General features: G+C 43.0%; 1 protein-coding gene across 2 annotated transcripts in view; it reads right to left on the bottom strand.

Annotated features, from left to right (window-relative positions):
• LOC146563394 (NACHT, LRR and PYD domains-containing protein 3-like) overlaps window positions 1-19,088 on the bottom strand; it is a 73,891-nt gene that overhangs the window by 16,867 nt on the left and 37,936 nt on the right. For both annotated transcript variants that reach the window (XM_085290467.1, XM_085290466.1), the window contains 2 exons: window positions 13,999-14,172; window positions 11,903-12,076 (listed from right to left, as the gene is read on the bottom strand). In XM_085290467.1, coding sequence (XP_085146593.1) covers window positions 11,903-12,076; window positions 13,999-14,172 — 348 coding nt within the window. The remainder of the gene's footprint in view (window positions 1-11,902; window positions 12,077-13,998; window positions 14,173-19,088) is intronic.

Here is a 19,088-nt window from a genome sequence, read left to right on the forward strand (position 1 = left end):
GATCAGATGGCCCAGGATGTGAGTGGGCGTTAAGGCGTCTGGGAAGGGATCTCAAAACTGGATTATAGATGGCAGACAGTTGGTGTCGTAAACCACCGCCTCTGTTCAAAGTTGGTCGCTCACAGTGGACATAGATGGCTTCTTTCACTCCTCTTTCAAACCATCTGTCCTCTCTGCCCAAAATGTGAACATTGGCATCCTCGAAGGAGTGTCCTTTATCCTTAAGATGCAGATGGACTGCTGAGTCTTGTCCTGTGGAGGTGGCTCTTCTGTGTTGTGCCATGCGCTTGTGAAGTGGCTGTTTGGTCTCTCCAATGTAGAGGTCTGAGCATTCCTCGCTGCACTGTACAGCATACACCACATTGTTAAGTCTGTGTTTTGGAGTTTTGTCTTTCGGGTGAACCAGTTTTTGTCTGAGCGTGTTGCTGGGTCTGAAATGCACCGGGATGTCATGCTTGGAGAAAACCCTCCTGAGTTTTTCTGATACACCGGCTACATAGGGGATGACAATGTTGTTGCGTCTGTCCTTCTTATCCTCCCTCGCTGGTGTCTGGTCTTCTTTTCTGTGCCTCTTTGCTGACTTTAAGAACGCCCATTTAGGATAGCCGCACGTTTTGAGTGCTTCCTTTACATGTGTGTGTTCCTTCTTTTTACCTTCAGGCTTAGAGGGAACATGTTCTGCCCGGTGGTGTAGGGTCCTAATTACTCCAAGTTTGTGTTCCAGAGGGTGATGGGAGTCAAAGAGGAGGTACTGGTCCGTGTGTGTGGGCTTCCGGTAAACCTCGATGTTGAGGTTGCCGTTCTCCTCAATGTGCACAGCGCAGTCCAGGAAAGGCAAACAGTTGTCCTTTGTGTCTTCCCTGATGAACTTGATGTTTTTATCCACAGCGTCCATGTGCGCAGTGAAGGATTCCACTTCTTGTGTCTTGATCTTGACCCAGGTGTCGTCCACATATCTGTACCAGTGGCTGGGTACTCTTCCTTTGAAAGAGCCAAGAGCCTTCCTTTCCACTTCCTCCATGTAAAGGTTGGCTACAATAGGTGACACGGGGGAGCCCATGGCACAGCCATGTTTTTGTCTGTAAAAGCCTTCGTTGTATTTGAAATATGTAGTGGTGAGGCAGAGGTCTAACAGTGTGCAAATCTGATCGGGTGTGAAGTTGGTCCTGTCCTCCAAGGAGCTTTCTTCTTGTAGTCGTTTTCTGACAGTCTCCACGGCCTCCGTGGTGGGTATGCAAGTGAAGAGAGAGACTACATCAAAGGACACCATGGTTTCATCTGGATCCAGGGTAAGTTTCTGGACCTTGCCGGTGAAGTCGGTGGAGTTCTTGATGTGGTGTGGGGTGTTCCCCACGAGAGGAGCAAGGATGGTAGCAAGGTGTTTAGCAATGTTATAAGTGGCTGAGTTTATGCTACTGACTATGGGTCTGAGTGGGACAGCTTCCTTGTGGATTTTAGGAAGTCCGTAGATGTAGGGTATGGCATCCCCTGGGTAAAGGCGGTGATATGTAAGGCGGTCAATAATTTTGTCCTTTTCAAAGTCTTGAAGGCAAGCTATAACTTTCTTTTTGTAGCTGCTTGTGGGGTCTCGCTTTAAGGCTTCGTAGGTATTGTTGTCACTGAGGAGAGTAGTGATCTTTGTATGGTAATCTGTAGTGTTTAGGACCACGGCGCATCTTCCCTTATCAGCTGGTAAAACAGTGATGTTGTGGTCTTTGCTCAGGGAAGCGACGGCCTTCTTTTCCTGTATTGTGAGGTTGGATGGAGGGACTTTGGCACTGGAGAGCGTGGCTGAGACTTTCATCCTGATTTGCTCTGCTTCTGTCTGTGATAATTTATTAATCCGTATGGCAGATTCTGTGGCTGTGATGAGGTCCACTATGGGAAACTGTTGTGGAGAAATGGCAAAATTGAGTCCTTTGGCTAATACTCTCTTTTCAGGTTCAGTGAGAATTCTGTCTGAAAAGTTCTTAACCCATTTCTCCTGACTGTCTTCAGGTGTATTTTAGTATTTAGTATTTAGTATTTATTTATTTATTGTCATTGTCAAGAACAATGAAATTGCGTTTGGGGCTTCCATACAACCCCAAAAAAAGAAGAAAATAATAAATACCCCTTAAAACCCAAGTGTACATATTTAACCCAGTGTGACTCCAATGCAATAAGACAATCCTTAGCAATAATGTTCGTAGAAATTCAGACAAAGACCTGAGAAACATGACAAAATACAACAATGCAACCCATTCAATATTATTGTACTGTGAGATATGATATCAGATATGATAGTTATCTATTTAAGAAAGAGGGGGGGGGCAGGAGGGGGAAGAGAATAAAGATATGATGCACCAATGCAGACCAGTTCATTGCTATTAAGAAGTTGGATATGGTTATTGTCCGTGAGAGGGGGGCAGAGAGTTCAGGAGCCTCACAGCCTGTGGATACAGGCTGTTGGCCAGTCTGGATGTTCTGGCCTGTATAGACCTGTACCTTCTCCCTGAGGGCAGCAGATGGAAAAGGTGGCGCGCAGGGTGATGTTGGTCCCGCAGGATACTGTGCACCCTCCTCAGACAGCGAGTGGGGAAGATATTACTGATCTCTGGCAGACTTGTTCCAATAATTCTGCCAGCTTCTTTCACCACCCGCTGGAGTGCTTGCTGGTCGGCCTTGGTGCAGCTGGGGAACCACACTAGAAATCCATACGTCAGAACGCTGCTGATGGCACAGTTGTAGAAGTTCAACATCAGAGATCTGGGAATGTGTGCGCTCCGCAGTCTCCTCAGGTAGTAGAGGCGCTGTTGGGCCTTCCGTACAACTGAGGTGATATGGTTGCCCCAGGACAGGTCCTCGGTCACAGTTACCCCCAAGAATTTAAAACTGCTCACCCTCTCCACCGCCTCACTGCCAATGAAGAGAGGCAGATGGTTGTTATGGCCCCTCTTCCGGAAATCTACAATGATCTCCTTGGTCTTTTTGGTGTTTAAGACCAAGTTATTGTCGTGGCACCATGACTCTAGTTGTTGCACCTCTGTCCTATAGTTTGTCTCATCATTGTTGGATATAAGTCCGAGCACTGTAGTGTCATCTGCAAACTTAACAATGAGATTGGACGCGCAGGAGGAAATACAGTCATGGGTGAAGAGAGTGTATAGCAGAGGGCTCAGAACACACCCCTGAGGGGCACCGGTGTTGACCACAAGGGTGGAAGAGGTGTTCTTACCCACTCTGACACTCTGTCTACGGTTAGTGAGGAAGTCCACAATCCAGTTGCACAGAGAGGAGTTAAGTCCCAGTTGGTGGAGTTTGGGACGGAGTTTGTATGGCCGGATGGTATTAAAAGCCGAGCTGTAGTCTACAAAGAGGAGCCGTGCATAGGTGTTCCTGTGTTCCAAGTGCTTCAGTAATGTGTGCAGCACTGTGGCGATCGCATCCTCGGTTGACCGGTTCTCCCTGTATGCAAACTGGTGCGAGTCCAGGGATGGTGGAAAAGCAGCTCTGATGTGTTTAATGACCAGTCTCTCCAGGCATTTGGCGGGAATGGGGGTGAGTGCCACAGGTCTGAAATCGTTCAGACATGTGACATTTGACTGTTTTGGGATGGGAACGATGGTTGCTGCTTTGAAACAGGATGGTACCAGTGAACAGGACAACGGGGTGTTATATATAGAGGTGAAGACGTCCGCCAGGTCCGCAGCACAGTCTTTTAGCACCCGGCCCAGCACTCCATCCGGCCCGGCCGCCTTCCTGGTGTTAATGCTCCGGAACACACGCCTCAGCTCATGAGTGCTCAGGACCGGAGCAGGGTCGGTTGAGGGGAGAGGGGACAGGACAGGGTCGGTGTTCTCCCTGTCAAAACGGGCATAAAAGAGATTTAGATCCTCAGCCAGAGTAGAACTGTTGGCTGAGGGTGATGGTGTTCTTCTTTTGTAGTCCGTGATAGCCCTGATGCCCTCCCAGACCTGCCTTGGGTTTGTGTTGTTCTCAAACCTGGCCTCGATACGCCTCCTGTGCTGCTGCTTGGCAGTCTTGATGCCTCTTCTCAGGTTGGCCCTGGCAGCACTGTATGCCTCCTGGTCCCCGGATTTGAAAGCGTTGTTCCTTGTTCGAATAAGTTGTTGAACTCCGTGTGTCATCCAGGGTGGATTATTAGGGAACACACGGAATCGTTTCCAAGTTGTTACATTGTCCGCACAGAAACAGATGTAGTCCAAGACAGTGGAGGTGTAACTGTCCAATGCGACACGATTGTCAGTGTCCTGCACCTTGAATACATCCCAGTCTGTGCAGGTGTGTTTTCTTCTCTGGGTTGTGTAGGTTCAGGATGAGGAGTGTGTGTTTTTGAAAGCAAGGTGTGAAATTTCCTGCGTTGTCTTTCTTTTCCTTTATAGTGTTGGGCCCGCTGAGCCTTGTCCACAAACTTGTAAACCTCTTCTAAGATTGGAGAGGGTAGAAGGATTTCCAGTTCCTGCAGGGTCTGGCTGATCTTGATCTAGAGGGCATCTATGGTGAACTCACCCGAAAACTCTGGCTGATTGGGACCCACACCCAGTTTCACACCTTGGCTCAGGCGATTAGAGGATCATCAGGGGGTCCTTTTGTCCCTCTGTGGGGGGTCACTCCCACTAGGTTTATATCTGGGACTCTCCACCATTTGACCTTAGAACTGAAAAAGCTTCTCGGATGAGAGGTGAAACGTCTTCAAGTAACTTAAATGCAGCAGTGAAGACAGCTGAGAATTGGGGAGCAGTTTCAGGTGTTATAGGGCATATAAGAGAGGGGGCCTGGGTTTGTTTGGGGGATGAGTGAGGAATTGGAACATTAAACAAAATGAAATTATGGTCAGACGGACACACATCAATCACTTCAACGCCGATCACTGAGAGCCCAGATGACAAGATGAGGTCAAGAGTGTGGCCCTGCTTGTGTGTAGGGCCGTTGACAGACTGGGTCAGATTAAATGAGTCCAAGAGTTGTAAAAACTCCCTAACCAAAGGTTTAGAGGGGCAACACATATGGATATTGAAGTCGCCAAGGATTAGAAGCCTATCAGTGGTTGGTAATGTCACAGATAGAAAATCCGAAAATTCCTTAATGAAGTCTTTGTTAAGGTGAGGAGGCCTATAAACTAGAGCACAGAGTACAGGAGAGGACAGATCCAGCATAAACAGTTGCAGTTCAAAACTGGTGTAGACACTTCTGGGTAGTATTCTGCATTTAAAGTGATCTCTGAAAACTGTTGCTAAGCCTCCTCCATGACGGCAGGTCCTAGGTGTGTTAAGGAAGTTACAGTTTTCAGGAGTGAATTCCACAAAAGCAGCTAGATCATCAGTAGTTAGCCAAGTTTCAGTAATAAAGAGAAAGTCCAAGCCATGAGAAACAAACAGGTCACGGTATATGAAAGTCTTGTTCACCACGGACCTTGCATTGATTAATGCCAATTTAAGTGGTGAAGAATCCAAGACTGAATGTGTGACAGCACCAGATGGTACAAATTCCAGATGCTGAAAATTGGTGATGTTGGCACCTCTTTTTTTTCCTGTCCAGTCTAGTTGGGTTACGACGGAAAGCTGACCAAATAGATGGTATTTGGTGAGAAAGTCCGTTTCCCACAGGATGATTATACACATGCAGATTATGACGGCAGCCCCGGTGAATATAGCGTGGACAGCGAGCTATCCCCAAAGCAACACAGCGCGCATAAGTTTGGGGAGGCAGCCGAGTCCTTGTGTTAAGATGTAGCAGTTCCAATTTTGAATAGTGCATTCCGTCATTTGCATAAAGGTCCGAGCCTTTAATATGGCTATAAAAAACACTGCATAGTCCAATGATAAAACCAAGCAACAGTAGGCATATCCATTGTATGGTTAAAAGGGGAATCATAGTTTCTCCATTTGTTCACACAGCCAAGTTAAAACCACGTTAGCCAGCATGCCACAGCCACGAATTAAGTAGATGCGTCTCTAACAGCATCACCATCAACACAGGAGCACCTCAGGGATGTGTCCTCTCACCACTGCTCTACTCCCTCTACACTTCAGACTGCGTGGCCACCCATGGCTCCAACACCATTGTGAAGTTTGCTGACGACACAGTGGTGTTGGGTGTGTCGGGATGAAATATTATTTTACTATTCATTATTATTACTGTTGCATCACTTATGATTTATCATTATTATCATTTCATTGACACATTTATTGAAACTGATGATGTTATATTAAAGTCTGTATTTCAGGTGTTAGTATAACTACATTATAATCTTATATACACATATATTGCCTTTTTGTGCTTATTAAAGGGTTGAAGTTAATTAATGGTTTGAAGCTACAGCAGGCGCGAGTTCGACTGATCAATGGAGCAAAGTTCAAGCTGAAAGAATTGCCTATATATACAATTTAACACATATTATACATGATTGTTTAAGAGATGAAATAAAGGCCGTGTGCCCTGTGCTATGGATGTTTGCCTGGTAACAGATGACGTAGAGGGGGGTCATGTACTGAGGTTAAAACACAGACACATAGTCTGCCTGAGTGAACTGACTGCAAATGTTGTGTACCTGCATACGTGACAGTTTAGTTCTGATAAGCCCAGAAGAGTGTAATAACAGGAAGCATCTGGAGGAACAAAGGAAGTAGCTGTTCTTTTTTAGAATATCTCCTGAGATAGAATTACTGGAACATGCATGTTGTTTTTCATCTGCGGTGACGCGAGTTACTGGTCATCATAAGTATAAATATCACACCCACCTATTGTTCGGGGGAGATCGAGGCTGATGTTTTGCAGAGCCCATCTTCACCACATATATGCGTTTTAATAAAATCATTTGTGTTGACCCACTATGGACTTTCAGTCGTATGTCTCTTCTCAAATAAGAACCAGGTAACAGGTGCCATCTCCAACAGCGATGAGGCGGCCTACATTGACGAAGTGAAGAATCTGGCATCATGGTGCCAGGATAACCATCTCCAGCTGAACGTTGGCAAGACCAAGGAGCTGGTGGTGGACTTCAGAAGGAGTCAGCACAGAGACTACAAGCCCATTATCATCAAGGGAACTCCAGTGGAGAGGGTGCAGTCCTTCAAGTATCTTGGTGTCCACATCTCCTCAGACCTGACATGGGCTGCCCACATTCAGGTCCAGACCTAAAAGGCTAGGCAGCGCCTGTACCACCTACGACAACTGAGGAAGTTCAGGGCCTTGCCAGCGATCCTCAGGACTTTCTATGCAGGTGCTGTGGAGAGCATCCTCACACAGAACATGACATCGTGGTTTGGGAACAGCTGTGTGAAGGACCAAAAAGCTCTCCAGAGAGTGATCCGTACAGCAGAACGCTGCTGCAGGATTGCTCTCCCCCCGCTTCAGGACACCTACACCAGGAGATGCCGGACTAGAGCAGCGCAGATACTGAAGGACCCGTCCCATCCTGACAACAAACTGTTCCAACTTCTGCAATCTGGTAGAAGGTTCCGCATCCTCCGGGCAAGGACAGAGAGACTCAAGAGGAGCTTCTATCCCCAAGCCATCCGGGCCCTAAACCATAACAAGCCCTCCCCCCACACTCACACACCCGCCATCTCACAGCATCCATAAGTGACTGAGACAGGACTCTCTTCTAGACAGTCTGAACCCACCGGCACAATGTACATTTCAATTTTTTAAAAATTTTAATATGTTCAGATTGTCTATTTTGTAAAATGTTCAGATAGTGTATTCTTATTTAATTCATTTAATGTAGAGAATTCATCCACTTGCTGCACACAATGCCACTTACTGCATATAGTGTCCCCCGTGTATATATTCACTTAATGTATATATTGCTCTTCCCGCTGTAAACACATTATTCAGACAAAAAACATTGCATTTATTTTTTATCATAACTCTAGTTTTACGTGGCCAGTCAACATGATTTAAAACTGGTATATAGTTTGAAGTCCGGGCTTTCGACTCTGACTCTGGGTCGCTGCATCTTGTTGCTGTGCCATCTTAAATGGGTTAAGAAATTAATATAGCCACTACAGTGACCATCAAAACAATGAAACAATATTGCCGTAAACAGTTTTGTGACAGCATGGAACAAATGATAGTGTAATATGAAACGATAGACGTTTTTATATCGTCATCTGCTATATATCATTATATTGAACAGCCCTAGGGGCATGGGTGTCTCTCTTCTCTCTCCTGAAGTCCACAAGGAGCTCTTATATGTTTGCTGGTATTCAGGAGCACGTTATTGTCAGCACACCATACAACTAGGTGCTTTACCTCTTCCCTATAGTCAGACTCATCATTGTCATCTGCAGACTTGATGATGCAGTTGGATCCATACCCTAGGTCTGCAGTCACAGGTGAAAAGGGAGTAGAGGAACGGGCTCAGCACAAAGCCCTGTGGAGTGCCAAGGTTGTTGTCTGTAAGGGTGATGGCGGTAGTGCATTTTTGGCATGACTTGACATGTTGGTCAGAAAGTCCAGATGGAGTTGCTGATTCCAAGTTTAATAATCAGTGTGGAGGCAATAACTGTATTGCATGGTGAGCTGAAGTCAACAAAGAGCATTCTTGCATAAGTAAGTAAGTAAAGTTTATTTATATAGCCCCTTGCACAGACGTGTCACAAAGTGCTTTACAAGAAAGGAAAGAAAACACAATACAGTCATAAATACATCATAAATACAACATAACCCCTTGTCTAATTAAAAGCTTTTTGAAATAAAAATGTCTTTAGCTGCATTTTTAAGTTCTCCACCGAGTCCAGACACCATAGAAGTAGAGGAAGTGCAATCCACAGTCTGGGTGCAACAGCTTGGAAAGATCAGTCCCCTTGAGTTCTAAAACGAGTATGGGGGACCACTAAAAGGTTTTGATTTGATGACCTCAGGTTGAGAAGGGGTATGTGTATGAATCAAATCAGCAATATAGGGAGGGGCATGTCCCTGTACTCTAAAGGTTAAAACTAAAAAGGAACCTAAATCTGATTGGTAGCCAATGAAGCGACTTTAAAACAGGAGTCATATAAGCTCCCTTGATCGATCGGGTCAGTAGCCTCGCTCACTCTGCAACGGCTGTAGACGAGCTAGCCCTTTCTTGTTTAGAAAAGTAAACAGGCTGTTACAGTAATTGAGTCTTGTAGAGACATAAGGATGGATTATCATCTCAAGTTCACTTGTTGACATGATGGATCTAAGTTTTGAAACATTCCTCAAGTGAAAAAAAGCTTACTATCTTACTTACTACCAGCTCATTTAAATTTCCCCCCAAACAAAAAGCTTCATCAAAAGTAACACCTAGATTTCTAAGGTTACGCTTCTGTGAGGAACCTAAATCACCGATTTGCTGTTTAATATCAGGCATTGGTCTGGTGCAATAATCAAAGATTCTGTTTTGTCTGGGTTTAGCTGTAAGCAATTGTTGTTCAACCATTGTTTAATGTTGGTTAAACACTCAATTGGAGCAGAGAGTTTATGAACTTCAGAAGGCTTAAATGAGTATTATAGCTGAATATCATCAGCAAAAAGATGATAAGACGCATCAGGAGACTGCCATATTTTCTGTGTGCAAAAGGGCAAAAGCTGTTCAGGCATGTAGGTGATGAGTGTTTTGGCACTGGCGTGATGGAGGAAAGAAAGAAAATGGAGTCCATAAAATGAAATACATTTGGTTTTCTTTTTGTTTCCTGCTTGAGAGATGACCTAAAGTATATGATTTCTTCCTTGCTGTTCAGGCTTGTTTTATTTTTATTTACCAAAGTTAAATTCTGTCCATCACTTATCTAATTAATGTCAAGCTTAAATGCATATTACATTTCTATAAGCTTTAGTATTTGGAGACTTCAAGGAGCCCTTATTGTTTTTCATGCTTCCTATGTCTGCTTTGATTTCTTGATTTTTAAGTTTTGTCTTTTGGCCTCTAAAGGGTCCTTTTTTGTCACTTCCTCCACCTCTACATATATACCTGTCTTCAGGATTCATTTTTAAATCCTCACCCTTTCATAAAAAAATTTAACAGAGAAATTCACAGTCAGGCTGTATGACAGTCAGTGTATGTAGTCCATCTACACCATCACTCTTCATCTCACTCACTTAGTTCAAACATGATAAATTTACCGTCTGTTCTACAGACCTGCCAAAGCTCATCAAGCATTTCTATTTGGTTGTTGTATCACAGGTTCTAAAAACTTTCTGATTATTAAGCTTTAATAATTATTTATTTTTCATCTTTTGATAAAGCTATGCTAAAAGTTATCCCTGCTTTTAGTGTCTGCAGTAAGTTAGGATAAATGTATGCAGACCTGTCTCTGTACAGAGATGTGATCTTAATCTGGTCAAAAGGGAGGATGAAAATTTCCCTTAAAAATCGCTGCACCATTGAACATACAGAGATTACAGATGGACCGATCCGATATTACGTATCGGTATCGGTCCGATACCGACCTAAATTACTGGATCAGGTATTGGACCGATCCGATATTACGTATCGGTATCTGTCCGATACCGACCTAAATTACTGGATCAGGTATCGGAGAAAAATAAAAAAATGTAATCCGATCCATTAAATATCAAAAAAACATCTCACAAAACTTGCGACATGGCGATACTCGGCTCACAACCGTAGCACGTCGCAGCAGTGTGCATCACGTGATAGAGCGGCTGTGTGTATTTGGAGCCTCGCTACCAAACCAACATTTCATCTCTGAGGAAGTGATCCCAGAGAGAAGTAAATCAAGAGTGTAAGTTCATCTCTGAATGTTAGTAAAGCATTCCAGCCTTAAGCTTAACAACCGATATATGGAGAGACTGCCTCTCTCTCTCTCTCCCCCTCCCTCTCCTGTTGCTACTTCAATCATGAAACTGATCAATGATCAGCTGATCGGCTTTTCTCTCTTGTTTGTTTATCGCCCACTTCGCGGCACAAAGAGGAAACCAGCGGCTGAACAACGGCAGAACGTTTAAGTTTGATAAGCTGTTGTTAGAATTTAGTTAATATTACTTTGTACACCAGGATCTTTTTCTACGCAGCTGACGGCTGGTAACTGTGCAGGGGCGGGGTCTAACAAAGTTTAGCCAGGGGGGCCGATAGGGCATTAACAGGGAAAGGGGGGCACAAAGACATACTTTTCTTTCTTATTCTCATTTAAAATGTCTAGCTTTTAATAAATAATTATCTGAATCTCACACCCAAAGTTTTAATCTGATGTAAAATGTATAGAAGTCCATTACTGTATATAGTAACTGTTAAGTCTAATATACCCTAGTAAGCTATAGTACTTTTTCCTTTGGGAAGATACCATCTGTGCAGTCTGCAGTTCTGTTGAAGAAAGATGTTGAACCTATTTAATTATTCTTGGAAAATAATTTATTTCTGTGCATTTTTTTTCACACTGCATCAAATTAAAGTTGATTACATCGATTAAGCATCATGGGGAGGAGGGTGGGGGGTGGTTCCCTATTTTTTTTTTCCTTTGCTGGGAGTTTTAGAGCCCTATTAGTTAGGTTGCTTACTCTTTAAAATACCAGAATAGGAAGGATGGAGTAGGTTTGAGTTTATTAGATTGATCAGTATTGCTGAACTATGAAATATTTTGGGTGCAGTGTATTTTTTACATACAGGTATAACAGAGTAGATTTAGTGTTTTGTTTTGTTTTTTTACTTGAGTATGAACTTATACAAAAAGCAGCAAGATATTAAAAAAACTGTTTTATTGATTAAAAAACACACTATATCGGATTCATATCGGTATCGGCAAATATCCAAATTTATGATATCGGTATCGGACATAAAAAAGTGGTATCGTGCCATCTCTAACAGAGATCTGTCCAAATGGTGAATAAATGGTAAGCAAAAGTCAGTTATCATTAATGTTTCTGCAAATGTTTCCAGCTCTTCTTCCTCTATCCGACATTCTCTCCATACCTGAGAGTGTCCAGTCTCCAGCATGGATCCTTCAGTTGAGCCGACAGCAGCTTCATTCCTGAGGGCCCTGGATGATTGTAGCTCAGGTCCAGCTCTCTCAGATGGGAGGGGTTGGAGCTCAGAGCTGAGGCCAGAGAAGTACAGCCCTCCTCTGTGATCAGACAGCCTGACAGACTGCAGACACACAAAACAATTGACCTGAAAATGCTTCAGTCAAATTTTGCCTTTGTTCTTCTTTTTTCAGATACAATGACCCTCACTCACTCTATCCATTCAATTGAACCAGGTCCAGGCCAGCCAAAGGCGGAGCCTGCCCCGAGTGGTGGCCAAAATTGCAGCTACATAGCAAAAGAGGCGGAGGTGGGAAGAGCTGCAGGTTTGGTGGAGCGTGGGCTGAAATGCTGCTGCAGGTGAGATTGACTCAACTGCATGGCACCTACAAGCATGTCTTTCCGGCTTAAAATCTGTGCTCTGCTAGCTGTTGATGGTTTTTGTTACAGCTGGCAGCAGGACAGCTGCAGTCATTTGAATGTATACCAGCAACCGTGTCGAAAGTGTACAATAAAGATGCTAAAAAAGCATAGAAATGTCATCTGGTCTGCCGTGGTTTATTACACGGTATTTGACTACAGATGGAAGGAAGATATCCATTTTAATGTGAAGATACTGCCAACAGAACCAGGATGAGGGAAAATTGAAGAGAAAAAAAAACATAAACAGCAAAATACAATCTACAAGAGAGCAGAGATAAATGTTAATGTGCTCAAGTTGCAGAAGAGTGGAGAAGAAATGTTCAGTACTTCATGGGAACTCCCCCAGTAGTCCAGACGTGTGGAAGCGCGACTCAGGATGGATTCAGGGTCACCTGATCCACCCCTACCTATATGCTTTATCAAAAATGAAACCCTAACCTTACATATCTATATTATTGCTAATATATATTGTAATATATCTATATCACTAAAGCACTTCTGGATGGATGCAAACTGCATTTCGTTGCCCTATACCTGTGCATGTGCAATGACAATAAAGTTGAATTCTATTCTATTCTATTCTATTCTAATCTAAGTCTATTTTTAAATACTCTAACGAATCACAAGTAAGGCTGTTTAATGCTCACTGCTTACCTCGTTGCATGGCAGTGAGCACTGAAAATGATGTCACATCATCCGTTTTAGTGTTGCTTCAGCTGGTTGTGCACATAATGATTATTTTTAACCTACCACATGGAACTATCACAGCTGGGTTGGAAGCAAAACTATTGCATCAGTTTTTTTACCATTTTAATTACATTTCAGTACAGAAGGTCTCAGAGATTTACAGATTAAACAGGCGGCATTGCAACAGTTTGAAAATATGAGACTGGGGAGAAATTCTCCCCAGTGTTGTTGCTTCTAGTGTTGTTGCTTCTAGTTCTGATTTCTTTTGCTTCCAGTTTTGATCTCTTTTTCTATATCATTGCTGATCTGGGTGAGGGTATACTGGTGACCAAAGGCACCAGAGTAAAGTGCTCTGCTTGGAGAATACGGTCTCATGAGGTCTTTAACATATCATTGAACCTGAATAAGCAGGACTTTGTATAGCGGAAGAATTTGGATTTTAATTCTTGTTTCAACAGGGAGCCAATGATAAGGACCTAATATGGGATAAATATAGTTGCTCTTAGTAAGATGAAATGATGATTTCAATTTTTTCAATACTGATCACGGGAAAGAAAGCAGAATTATATTTTGTCTTTAATGTGCATATTAGAGGACAAAAAATAGACCGCATTTGATCACAAGATTAATTGTACTGTTATGAAAAGAACAGAGCTTTACAGCTTCTCTCTGAGAGGAAACAGCCACTTAGTCTAAAAACAAAGAACACACACACAAACCTGAATTTAATGTGTATTGATGGGGCAATGACGAGTTCCTAGAATAGCTAATTCCTTATTTTAAACACATTATAAATGTGGCAATCTACTGTGATTTAGAAATAATGAAAAAAAAAAAAAACCTATGACACAAAAATAAATGGAAAAAACTCACATTTAATAAGTTTTAATTGGTTAGTTACATCATTTGATGAAAAAAAAAATCCTTTGATCTGACCTCAGAGTGTTAAGTTTCCAGTGTGGACTCTGCAGTGCAGTAGACAGAAGCTTCACTCCTGAATCTTTTAGGTCGTTGTTACTCAGGTCCAGCTCTCTCAGACTAGAGGACTGGGAACTGAGAACTGAGGACAGAGCTTCACAGCTTCTCTCTGAGAGGAAACAGCCACTCAGTCTGAAAAATAAAATAAAACGGAGTTTCTGTTCAATACCAAAAACTTTAAATGTTCAACTTAAAGAAAACTGTTCTCAGTGTGCACTCATGCTATTGCAGCCACGTGATTGGTTTGGCAAAACACTGTTCTCATTGTCATTGTCTTTCCATTTCTTTACTCTAAATGTGGCTAGAATGCACTCTGTTGACTTTATATTGATTGTGCCTCGTGTTTTTATTGAAAAGACATTTATTGAAAAATAGCTAATTAGTATTAACAAACAAGAAGAAAATTCAAATCTTCACCTGAGCAGTGCATTGACAAAGAGAATTTGGTTAAGAAGATCAGAGCAGTAGTAAGAAAGGACATTACAGTAGGAGAACATCATGCATCGTTAACCTCCTAGGACCTGGCATTTACACATGTGGACATCGCGCACCGCGGATGACGTCAGTGCGCACACTGTGTCTGAGGAGGATGTGCGGAAGTGCTTCAGGAAGGTGAACGCGCGCAAATCTACTGGTCCGGACGGGATTCCCGGCCGAGTCCTTAAGTCATGCGCGGCTCAGCTGGCTGGAGTGTTTACACACATCTTCAACGGCTGTATCCCAATTCAGGGTCTGCAGCCTTAAAGGCCGCATTTTAAGGCCAATTACGTCACAGCGACGCAACGAAGGCTGTCCCAATTCAAAGGCTGCTCGAAATGCGGCCCTCAAATGCGTCCTTCATTTCCCTGAATTTTAAGGACGTGGCGGTGTAGACTTCGTGGCCCAACATATCCCAGAATGCATAGCGCGGCGGTGGGTGTGGATAATTTTGCCGAAAAAAACGGCGGATGAGGGGCGCCCGAAGAGTAAACTTTAAGTAAGTACTGAATATTATGTCACTTATTTATGTGCAAATGTTTAATAACGAAGAACATCAAAACATGACTGTTGGCCACATGTCGGCAAAGTTATGTGACATTAGTGACGTTTGTACTAACTTGGTTTTAAAGCCTTTACTTTAAAATATACGCCATTCAATAGCTGAGCTTAATCTTACAGAGAATGATCAAAGCTCATGTAGAAACAAACAAACAAATGAACAAAAGATTTTCTCCTTCATTTCTGTCAAACAAAGCTGTATGAAACATTTCCAGCTGTTAGTATCATGGTTGCTAGGCAACCTGGGCAGCGCAACGGAGGCTAGACCGTCCCATTTCACAAGCCTCGCACTTCCGGCCTTAGCGGTCTTTAAGTACGCGGCCCTTGAGGATCGTTGAGACTGCGTACTTTAAGGCTGCAGACCCTGAATTGGGATACAGCCAACCTTTCCCTCTCTCTGTCTGTAGTCCCAGCCTGCTTCAAAATGGCCACCATCGTCCCTGTACCCAAATCCTCCACCATCTCCTCATTGAATGACTGGCGACCTGTAGCCCTGACCCCCATCGTAAGCAAATGCTTTGAGAAGCTGGTCAGGGACTTCATCTGCTCTTCACTACCCGACTCACTGGACCCTCTACATTTCGCATACCGCCACAACAGGTCCACCGATGATGCCATAGCCCTGACACTACACACTGCCCTGTCACACCTGGAGAAGAGAGACACGTATGTGAGAATGCTGTTTGTAGATTACAGCTCAGCATTCAATACCATCGTTCCCTCGAAGCTGGACAGGAAACTGCAGGATCTAGGACTGAGCAGCTCCCTCTGCAGCTGGATCCTTAACTTCCTGTCTGACAGAAGCCAAGTGGTCAGACTGGGCAGCATCACCTCATCCCCCATCACACTGAACACTGGTGCTCCACAGGGGTGTGTACTGAGCCCTCTCCTGTACTCACTCTACACCCATGACTGCACGGCCACTAACAACTCCAACATCATTGTGAAGTTTGCGGACGACACTACAGTGGTGGGTCTTATCACCAACGGTGATGAGAGGCTTACAGGGAGGAGGTCAGCGCCCTGACCCACTGGTGTCAAGACAACCATCTCACCCTCAACGTCGCAAAGACAAAGGAGCTGATAGTGGACTTCTGGAGGTGCAGAGAAGCACACACCCCCATCACCATCAACGGCGCTGCTGTAGAGAGAGTGAGCAGCTTCCGCTTCCTTGGTGTACATCTGGCTGAGGATCTTATGTGGTCAGGACACATAAACAAAACAGTGAAGAAGGCACAGCAGTGTCTCTTCTTTCTCAGGAGACTGAAAAGATTCGGCATGAGCCCCCGCAGAGCATTGAGAGCATCCTCACTGGATGCATCACCACCTTGTACGGCAACAGCACCGCCTACAACCGCAAAGCTCTCCAGAGAGTAGTGCGGTGCTCTGAATGGATAATTGGAGGTGAGCTTCCCTCCCTCCAGGACATCTAAAGGAAGCGGTGCCTGAGGAAAGCGGGGAGGATCATCAAGGACTCCAGTCACCCCAGCCATAAACTGTTCAGACTACTTCCATCAGGAAGGAGGTTCTGCAGCATCCGGTCCCGAACCAGCAGACTGAGAGACAGCTTTTTCCATCAGGCCATCAGACTGCTGAACACGTCATAGACACCTCAGCTTCACTACTGGAACTTGAACATTATGCGCTCCACACTGTACATTAATGCCACTTGTTTTGCACATGTCCAACTACCAACCTCTGTATATTTTATTTTATTGTTTACTCTATGTAATTTGTAAAATATGTATACACAAACACACACACACACACACACATGTAGAAAAACATATCTAGTATACACATCCAGTAATGCATATACTATTATATATTGTACATATATTTATTAGTCTCAGATTTAGCCATTCTTATATTTTGCTTGTTTTACGTTATTGTATTTTTTGCACACCTCTGTTGCTTGTGAAGCTCGCACACAAGAATTTCACTCACATGTACTGTACCAGTGTACCTGCACATGTGATGTGACAATAAAAGTGATTTGATTTGATTTGACATCACATTTTGGGTTGTCTAGACCAAAATACAAAATGTTGCCTCTGTTCTATCAAATTAATTTTAATATTGGAAAATTAAAACTTGAGTAGGAAATGCAGTTTTTAAATGAAGATTTCATTTCTGAATTGAAAAAAAATATTCCTGCCTACCACACACAGGCTATGTAGTACCTCAGTGAAACAATAATTCCCTTTCATGCTAAATTATGAACTGAATGATTGATCAATATTTTTTTATTTGCATTTTGGAATGCTGAATTCAATTTCACTAGCCACACCCAGGCTTGATTACTGACAGACCTGTTGAATCGAGCGATCATTTATCCCTTGTACAATATTCATATTGACCCATTTGAAATTTTTAACAGAAAAACAAACAAACAAACAAACAAACAAACAAACAAACAAAAACACAAAACACAAGTCCAGAGGGCAAAAGAGATAAACACTTCCATGTCACATTACAGAATCTTCCACAATCAGTGTGACCAAAAGGTTGAGCTGTCAGAGGACTCTAGAACTCATATTTGAAGAGAGTCAGGCATACAGTGACATGGAAGAGGAAGATGTCTCACAATAGGAGGATAATTTAGAAATAATTTCATTCTGTTTCTGAAAGTAAATCTAAAGGTGGCCGTCACTTGGAATCCCTCAGTGACAGAGTCCCTGCTCAGCTGCTAACATAAGACGAATTTTACCAGGACATACATGTTTGCAGCAAGTCATTTTCAAGATATCAAGTCAATCAGAAAATTATTCTGGATATAACCAGTCCTGAGGTGAAACTTATTTTCAGTGACCAGCAGAAAAAACATCATGAAGACATCACACATTTGTAGGCCTACATTGGGATCCTCATCCTTGGTGTATACAGGTCAAGAGGGGAGTTGACTGAAAGTCCGAGGGATGCTGAGACATGGAGAGAAATTTTTAGAGCTACAATGTCTCTGAAGAGCTTTCACATGAAAGCTCTCAAGGATCATCAGATTTGATTATCCTGAATCAAGACATGTTAGAAGGCAGTCTGCACTGTGTGGGACTAGTGGGTGGACCGGGTTCCCCTTTTATACTAACACTAACTACTGATCTTATCTATTTCTGATTTTATCTGTTTTGATTTTATATACTGTTTTGTTTGTTTGTTAAGCTTAAATTTCAAAACTTTAACTACTGATTTTATCTACTGTTCTGATTTTATCTGTTTTGATTTTATATACTGTTTTGTTTGTTTGTTTGTTTGTTTGTTTGTTTGTTTGTTTGTTTGTTTGTTTGTTTGTTTGTTTGTTTGTTTGTTTGTTTGTTTGTTTGTTAAGTGGGTTTAGAGCTCTGGGTAGCTCCCCAGCTGGGTCTAGACTGGGTCTAGAGAGTATTTTAAATTCAGGGAATTTAAAATAGAAAGTAGCTCGTCCACAGAAGGACTGGTAGCTCCCCTTACGATAAGGGTTCAGATCGCGCGAACAGGTGTGAAATGTGTGTGTTTAGTTAGTTTGTTTGTTTGCTTGTTTTAATCAATTTTAAATCATGCTTTTTGTTTGCTTTTGTTTCTAATGTCTCTGTAAAGCACTTTGAATCACCTTGTTGTTGAATTGTGCTATACAAATAAATTTGCCTTGCCTTGCCTTGCCTTTTATGACACTGGGCAAAGTGTAACTGTGGACGATTCACCTGTGGGTTAGAGTTTGCCTCCATTTCAGGCAGTGTATCCCATCCAGACCAGCAATGGCATGACACTTTGGCCTGTATGTGATCTTGCTTCATTTTATGTATGGAACATGTAAATTTATACAGAGAAGCCAGAAAGAGGAGCTGCTGAAAGAAACCAGGGGACACAAGTGTGACTGATAAGATTTAAACTGCAGGGCTAAGTACGCCAAGGGAGTCAAGCTGGGTGACTCATCCACACCAGCTCCAGAACCTCATAGGATCAGGGATTAGAAGTTCTTCCACAAAGAGCCAAACGAGATTTCCAGTACATGGGTTTGTAGACAAAACCCATGT

Source organism: Mchenga conophoros, linkage group LG11, assembly GCF_057382185.1.
Source record: "Mchenga conophoros isolate Kocher_MC1m ecotype Shallow Benthic linkage group LG11, M_conophoros_male_GT1.1, whole genome shotgun sequence".
In the NCBI taxonomy this organism is placed as follows: Eukaryota; Metazoa; Chordata; class Actinopteri; order Cichliformes; family Cichlidae; genus Mchenga; species Mchenga conophoros.